General features: G+C 41.3%; 1 protein-coding gene across 1 annotated transcript; it reads right to left on the reverse strand.

The window, feature by feature from the left end:
• Positions 1–1,254: 1,254 nt before the first annotated feature.
• On the reverse strand, positions 1,255–5,760 carry SAP18 (Sin3A associated protein 18). The gene is made up of 4 exons (XM_043997202.1): positions 5,624–5,760; positions 5,276–5,385; positions 1,873–1,995; positions 1,255–1,630 (listed from the first exon to the last, which is right to left on the reverse strand). Exons 1-4 carry the CDS (start codon positions 5,750–5,752, stop codon positions 1,474–1,476), a joined length of 519 nt encoding a protein of 172 aa, XP_043853137.1. The 5' UTR covers positions 5,753–5,760; the 3' UTR covers positions 1,255–1,473.
• Between the last annotated feature and the right edge of the window lie 2,833 nt (positions 5,761–8,593).

Here is an 8,593-nt window from a genome sequence, read left to right on the forward strand (position 1 = left end):
TTGTTGCTCACTGTTGATTTCTTTCCCTTCAAAATTCAGTTCAGATACCTTCTCTTTTCAGTGAAGACTTTGTGACACCAAGTCTCTCTTCCCAAAGCACTTTGTATTGATTTTGTATACCTATCTCATCTGCTGTAATTTCAACTGCTTGAGGACAGGGAGTCTGTCTTTATATTCCCAGTATATAATTGGAATTTCATAAGTGCTTGTCTAGTAATCTCACCTTTTTTCTTCCTCTCCTTTCATCACCCAACTCTCAAGGCTACCTTCGCAAGCTAACCTCCCTCTATGAGATCCCATCTTACCCCTATCCCAACCACCCATAGAAGTTGCTTAAATATGACGTCCTCCCACCACCATTTTACCATCTCTCCCCTTACTCATTTCTTTGTTTGGCAGGGCAATAAGGGTTAAAGGTCACATAGCTAGTGTCAAGTGTCTGAGGCCAGATTTGAACCCAGGGCCGGTGCTTTTATCCACTGCACCACCTAACTGCTCCCCCCCCCCATACTCATTTTTTAAAAGAAACTTCTTCAGTTGTCACATATAATCTAACCTCTTTTTGCAGGATCTCTATCTCTATGCTCTCTGATCTTTCTAGTCTGGATATTCACCACTCAGATCCTTGAAAATCTTACTAGTTTTAGGTTTTCATAACACATAACGCTTTGAGAACTTTAAGGTTTACAAAGCACTTTCCTCACAAGCCTGGGGAAAGTAGTACAAGATTACTTCTATTTTAGATAGGGAAACTGATGTTCATAAAAGTTGAGTGACTTGGCCCTGGCTACAACTAAACCATGCTGTCCTCCCATAATTGAATTATTACACTAAGTCCACTAGGCTCCTTTCTCCAGTTTATCCTCTTCTAATCCATCTTCCATATTACCACTTCTATAATTTGGCCCACCTCCCCAACATGTATCAGATTCTCAGGTTCTATTTCATCACACACCATATACTATGCTCAATGTCCTTGGTCAGCTTACCCTAAGTTTCTTTGCCCTTTCTAAACCTCTAATAATACCATTTTCAAAACTGAAATCCATTCAAGCCCCGATTTAGACTTTGCCATAATTCCAACTCACTTTTCTTGTAACTCCTATCTAGGACCTGATAGTCTTTGCAAATAAAATGTGAGACTTGAGGGCTGGGCCTGTCAGACTTGTATTTCGTATGACAGTGTTGTTACATATTACAGAATCAGTTCAATTGCATAAGTATATTTTAGCAAGACACTTTCAATCAGAATGCTAAGAGCACTTTTACATTCTTTATATTTTATACAAGGATTTGAATCATGACCCCTCATCTGTCAATATTTACACAATAACCACCAGAACATAGCCAACGTTTAATTCTTAAAACAGATGATTTAAAAATAGGTTTAGGGCTTCCAAAGCTTAAAGGCAATAAAGAGAAGAGCGGATATTGACACAATGTCAAACCAATGCAAGAAATAGTAAACAAAGTTTAATATGGTCTCATGCGCCCTGAGGGAGGTGGTGCCCGATTTGGGGGAGTAATTGCTATATCCAAATAATCTCCTATCTGGAACTTCTGAGACTGTAGGGTCATGGAGTCATCAGTTCCCTTTCTGCCAGACATCGTACTGCCAATCTCTTTCACTCTGTAGAAAGGGGAACAAATTATTTAAAATGTCAATTATTTACACTTAACTACTTTGAGAATATATTAAAAAATTAAGGGTCTTTGCTGGTAGACAAAGCTGTCTCTTACACATCTTTAAAGTACCCCAAAGATGAGTTAGGCCATTTTATCTCTGTACTGGATAAGCCTTTAACCCCTACTATGTTGATATATACTCATAACAACAATAGCTTAGTAACTAGACTTATAAAAGTTACCTACCTATAACCAGGTCTTTTAAGATCCGTAAAAACAATAGCAAAATTGAAGTGTGTACCCTTCTTTCGAGCTTCTGGGTAGACCTCTTTTACTAAACTAGTCAATTCTTTCAAGGTTGCATCCATCCTAAGTGAAGAAAATTTCAATTTTATTCAGTAAGCAACAAAATACTAAAATCACTTATTTTTAATTAGCAACAAGAGGTAAACATTGAAGAAATCTTAAGCTGTTCTTGCTTTGTAACACTCAAGGTCTTAAACGCAAGTATAGTTTGAGAAATATTGTAAAAACCATTACAAATGTACTTTTGTGTATCAAAGAAAGTTTTGGTTTTTTTTTTATACAGTTCACATGCCCCCAAAAAACAAAAAACCACTTTTCCCAACAACTCTGCAGTTTGAGTTCTGGCAGTACTACTTAATACTTGTCTGACCCTAGGCATATCACTCAGGATCATAGATTTAGGGCTGGAAGGGCCCTTAGAGACTATCAAATACAAGCCCCCTCTTCTTTTAAAAGTTTTTCTTTGTTATTCTGAACTTAAAACACTAAGCATGAACATTTCTATATGCTGAGAACAGAAAACAGGGATAGCACATGAAACTGTGAGTCTATTAGGTAGAGTCTGCTTTTTCTAAAGAAGTTTGTAATAAATTGAACACATTAGTCTCAAAGCTGTCGTGTTTGTCAATATCTCCCTCTGAACTTCCCATTCTATGTGCACTTTAAAAAAAGGACTTTAATAACCCTCTAATCTTTCTTTTCTTCTTTTTGGCCATCACTACTGCTATTATTTCCCTTTCCCTGCCAATTTTTTAAAAAAACTTCTTTGTAACAAGTATAGTTAAGCAAATAAGGTGATTCTGCACCTCAAGTCCACCACCTCTCTGTTAAGTGAGTAAATGACTTCATCATCACTGTTTTAAAGTAATTAATCTCCTCAAATTCCTCATTTTTAAAGATTAGGAAACTGGAGCCCAGAATGGTAAAATGAACAGCACAAAAGTCACACAAGTCACAAACTGAAAAAGCTAAAATTTTAATCCATATCTTCTGACTTCAAATTCAATATTCTTTCCAATCCACCACACACTTCATGTCCTATTTCCTAATGTGTAGAATAGGGTTAGACCAGATAATCTAAAGTCCTTTTCAGCTTTAAATCTCATGATCTTCCTCAAAATTTGTTCTTATCTGATAAATTGCTAGATGGCAAATTTTATCTCCATTTGACACATGAGAAAACAATTTCATGGAGGACCATGATCAAAGAGCACCGAGTAATGAGACTGAAATTCAAACTCAGGTCTTGTCTCTTAAATCCAGCACTCTAAAATAACCTTTGTGCGAGTTATTTTCAGATCTATTTTCTCCATGACAACTAATTCATAAACACACCAGGGAATATATTTTTAAAGTTTCACTGACGCCTTTTGTTTTTACACCAGCTGTTTCCAGACGTACTTTCTTCAAAAAAGAAAAGAAAAGAAAAAACACACTACCACCCCATCCTACTTTAAGAAAGGAAAACTATGGTTGATAGTGGATTAAACATTCCAAACCTTTAGTCCCCTACCTCTACCAAAAAGAAGAGTATTTCAACTTTAATTCTTCAAGACCAATATTAGTCATTCTAATTACTCCTTCAGCTTTTTAGGTTTTTTCCACTCACATTACTGTAGTTGCATACACTGTTCTCCTCCTAGTTTTAACTATAATCTATATAAATTCATATAAATCTTGCATGTTTCTTTTAAGTTTTCATAGTTGTCACTTCTTACAGCAAAATATTTTATAAATATATAATTCATGCAGCCATTCCCTAGTCAACTGGCACCAACTTAATTTCTCATTTTTTGCTGACACAATTACTGGTGCTACGAATATTTTCACCTAGATAGGGTCTGTCTTTGATCTCCTAAGAAGTGAGGAATGGGATAACTGTTTTTGCATTGTTTTCAATTACTTTATCATTGTGCCTGTCTTCCCACAACCCTGCCAACACTTAGAAATAACCTTAGTGGGGAAAGAGGGAGAATTTTGAATTAGGGAAGACTGCTCAGAAACAACTCAGAGCAGGTTGTCAGAGGACAACTTCAAGTGCACAACTACAAATAGGAGAGGTGAGAGGGCCCCCAAACTACTTTATCTAGAACACTGAGCAGCAAACTAAATTCTCATTATCATATACCCTTTTTATTTGACATTTAGCTTTTTTTAAAAAACACTATTCTTTGGTTAGGAGTTGGATAGGCCCATTGCTGTAGCCAAAGGGTGATGAATTTTGAGGGCAACAACTCTTATTACAAAAGGGTTGTAAGGTCTGTGGTAGGTGGACACTGAGAAAATTAAATCAAAGGATCTGCAATGTTAGTTCATAAAGAAACCACTATCAAACTTCACAGTTACATACAGAGGTAATAAAAATGTGTCCTATTCAAAACACAAAGGGAAAGGCATCAGGCTTTTCCATTTAGGTTCCTGCTGAAAAGGAACTGTGTACACAACAGGAGGTGTTGAATTTTAGAATCAGAGAATCTTGGCTATCTGTATGAACTCTGGTGAGTCAAAATGAGAGCATTAAACTTTGTCCCTTTGAGTTCTTGATATTCATCTTTTCTTTAAAGACTGGTATTCTACTGCATCCAGATACCATAAGTTGTTCAGTCATTCCTTTATCTATTGATATACATTTTCCTGAGTCTCCCCTAACCCCTACCACATAAACACTTTTCAAAAATTCTTTCTTCACAAAGCTTAAATCTTCAAAGAGAGAAGCAGGTGAGGTCTCATGGGTCAACACATCCCCCAGACAATCCCAGAATTTAAATGGTAATACTCAAGAGATAACAAGATTACATGGGGATAGGCATAAGTTTTTTGGCTACAACTCAGGACCACTAAGACTTGCTAAGACAGGGGATGGCCTGTGATGTGGAGACTGAAGACTCAATGATGGATCGGGGTTCAACTTCGACTTCTAAAACTAACCTTGGGTCCAAATGGCAATATTAATCAATACCAGGGATATCTCAAAGGTTAACCCATTAATCGACAAGCATTTTTAAGAGCCCACTCTGTGCCAGGTGCTTGCTGATAAGGCTCAAAGGCTCAAATGATAACTTAGGCTAAGTTTTGCACTATATAAGCGCCTGTGGTTACTATTATCCGTCAAGGGGGATACCCACGCCGATCAAGTCACAGTCCCCGAGGTTTCAGCAAGATGGGCCTCGATGACCAAAACTTTCCAGGCCGTTTGGGAGTTAGTCTGAGGGTTCCCTCCAAAAGGCAGTAGAACTGGTAACGTCAGGCCAATGGGGACCAAGGCTAGGGTGGGGGGAGGGGGGGCTGAAGAGCCTCCAGGGGTCAGAAGGGGCCTGCCGTCTCCATTCCCCCCCCCCCTCACCAGGTGTAGATCTGCAGCTCGCTCGAAGGCACGTTTCCTCGGGAGAACTCTTCCACTCGGTGGTGTCGGCCGTTATTGGTGGTGAAGACCCGCAGGAGCAGCGGGCACGTCTGCGTGCGGGGGCGGAGAAGCGGAGACAAGCGTGAGGGAGGAAGGAGGCTCGGGGCCTGGCCCCCTCAGCCCGCGACCCCCGCCCGAGCCCCGCGGTCGCCCCCACAACCCCCCGGACGCCCAGGACCTCCCCCGCAGGGTCCACCCGCCCCTCGAAGGCCGCGGCTCCCCACCCCCACCCGCCAGCGAGGCCCCGCCTCCGCCTCCGCCGGAACCCCAGCGGCCCCGGGCCCTCACCTTCTCCCGGTCAATGGGCTTCTCCGGTTCCTTCTTAATTTCCTCCTGAGTGACGCGGGACTCCACTGCCATCTTCCTCCTTCGGCCTCCTAGACGCTCACTGTGACCTCCGACCCCGGCCGCGAGCATGAATGAACGAAGTCTCTCGCGAGGAGAATCTCGACAGACTTATTGGGAGGGAAGAGGCGGGGCAAGGCGAGGCGTCTCTCCGGCGCAGGCGCACGATATGACCAGGCCTTCCCTACGGCGCGTGCGTATCCGGTTCCTGGAGCCTTGAGTCAGTGGGTGGGGGTGGGGGTGGGGGACAAAACTGTGCTGGGGGTGGGGTCAAGGGCGAGGGCGTGTCCTGTTTACTTTTCTGGCTCCGCCTTCCTCCACCCCTCCCTAAACTTAGTCCAACCTCTGGAGTTCTTAACACCTCATTCCTAAATGACCCAGTTTTCACCCTTAGTGAGAAAATAACAATTTCCACGGAATGCGGAAGCCTTTCCTGGAGGTGTGAATTGCTGAACTGAGTTTATAACTAAGTTTCTAAGTAAATGAAAGAACACTCAACCCAGTCAAGCGCTTCCGTCCGATCTTCCTCTCAAAGATAAGCTGTTCTCTTCCTTAAAATTCTCTCTCTTGGGATGGAAAGGAACCAAATGTAGAAACTGGGCTTCATTGATTTCTTCCTGATTCTCAATGCCTCTTCCTTCGGTAACTTAAGCAATTCAAAAGGTTATTTGAGAAGAGTAGCAAATCTAAGCCTATTGATTGAAAATTATTGATATCCTATGGAAGGACGTTGCCAAAAGTGTTTTAATCTTTTGGCCCTTTAAAGCCTCTAGCTACTGATCAGTTAATGAACTGAATTCAACCCTAATTGAGGTCAACGACAATCAATAAACATTTATTAAACTCCTACTATGTACTAGGGATAAAAAGAAGCAAAAGATAGCACCTGCTCTCAAGGACATTACAATCTAATTGGTACAACATGCAAAAATAAACAAGCTATATGCAGAATAAATAGAAAATAAGAAACAGAGAGAAGGCACTAGAATTATGAGGGGTTGGGGAAAGTCTTCCTGTAAAAGATGGGATTTTAGTTGGGACTTGAAGCCAGAGAAGTCAATAGGTAAAGAGGAAGGATACCGTTCTAGGCATGGGGGACAGCCAGAGAAAATGCCTTGAGCTAAGAAATGCAGTGTCTTGTTCATGGAGCAGCCAGGAGGCCAACGGCACTGGATTGAACAGTAAGTGGTGAGGAGTAAAGGGTAATAAGACTGGAAAGATATGGAGGAGCAAGTTTATAAAGGGCTTTGAATGCCAAATACAAGCAGCTAGGTGGTAATATGGTGAGAGTGCTGACTCCAAGTCAGGAAGACCTGAATTCAAAGTTAGCCTCAGACGCTTACTAGCTGTGTAAACCTGGGTAAGCCAAATAACTTCTGTCTGCCTTGGCTCCCTCATCAGCAAAATAGAATAATAGCCCCAACCTTCCAGGGTTGTTGTGAAGGTCAATTGAGATAATTATTATAAAGTGCTTTGTACATTGCCTGGCACATACTAAGGGCTAAATAGGTGTTAGTTATTATTGTTGTTATTATTATTATTATTATTATTATTATTATTAAATAGAGAATTTGCATTTTATCCTAGAGATGACCGGGAGCCACTGGAGTTCGTTGAGTAAGGGAGTAACATGATTGGACCTGTACTTTAGGGAAATCACTTTGGCGGCTGAATGGAGAATAGATTGAAAAGGAGAGAGTCTTAGGACAGGCTGACCCACCAGCAGACTATTGCAATAATCCAAGTGTGTGGTGCTGTGGCCCTGCACCAGAGGGGTGCTAGTGTCAGGGGGGAGAAGAGGTTCTATTCAAGAGATGTTACAAAGGTGAAATGGACAGGCCTTGACAGCTGACTGAATATGGGGGTGAGAGATAGTGAGGAGGCCAGGATGCCTCCTAGGTTGTGAGCCCGAGGGACTGGAAGGATAGTGTTACAGTTTACAGTAATAGGGAAAATAGAGGGGAAAAGTTTTAGGGGAAAAGAAAAAGAGTTCTGTTTTGGGTATTTTTAGTTTACAATGTCTACTGGACATGCAGTTTGAGAACTCTGAAAGGAAGTTGGTGATGTGACACTGGAGGTCAGTAGAGAGGTTGGGACAGAATAAGCAGATATGAGAATCATCCATATAGAGATGGTAATTAAAGCTATGGAAGTGATGAGATCATAAAGTGAAGAAGTATAGAGGAAGAAGAGGACCCAGGCCCCTGGCAGAACCTTGAGAGAAACCAGCAGTTAGAGGGTGGCATCTGAATGAGGATCCAACAAAAACAAAAAAGAAGCTGTCACATAGGTAGAAGAACTAGGGGTCAGGGAAGTAGGAAAACCAGGAGAGTGGTTTCCCAAAAACTTAGAATAAAGAGAGTACCAAGGAAGATAAGGTGATCAACAGTGTCAAAGGCTGCAGAGAGGTTGGGGAGAATTAAGAGAAAAGGCCACATGATTTGGCAGCTAAAAGATATTATTATTAAGTTTGGAGAGAGCAATTTCAGTGGACTAGTAAGATCAGAAGCCGAGTGGTAAGGAGTTAAGAAGAGGGTAAGAGGAGAGAAAGTAGAGACACCTATTGTAGAGGAGTTTGGATACGAAGGCCAGATGATAAGATGATAGTTAGCAGGGATAGAAAGATCAAATGAGGGTTTTCTCAGATGGAAAAAAACATGACATGGACCTATTTGTAGGCTATAGGGAATGAACTAATAGGGAGAAATTGAAAAATAAGTGATAGAATGAGAATGACAGAGGGGGCAATCTTTTGGAGAAGGCAGGTTGGAATGAGATCCTTGAATAAGTAGAGGATTCAACCTTGGTAAGGAGTAAGGCCACATTATTATGTGAAACAGGAGTGAAGGAGGAGATAGTGGCAGGAGGCACCTGAGTGATAGGAAATTAGGAAGAGGGCAGAAGAGATGCCTT

This window comes from Dromiciops gliroides, chromosome 3 (assembly GCF_019393635.1).
Source record: "Dromiciops gliroides isolate mDroGli1 chromosome 3, mDroGli1.pri, whole genome shotgun sequence".
NCBI lineage: Eukaryota > Metazoa > Chordata > Mammalia > Microbiotheria > Microbiotheriidae > Dromiciops > Dromiciops gliroides.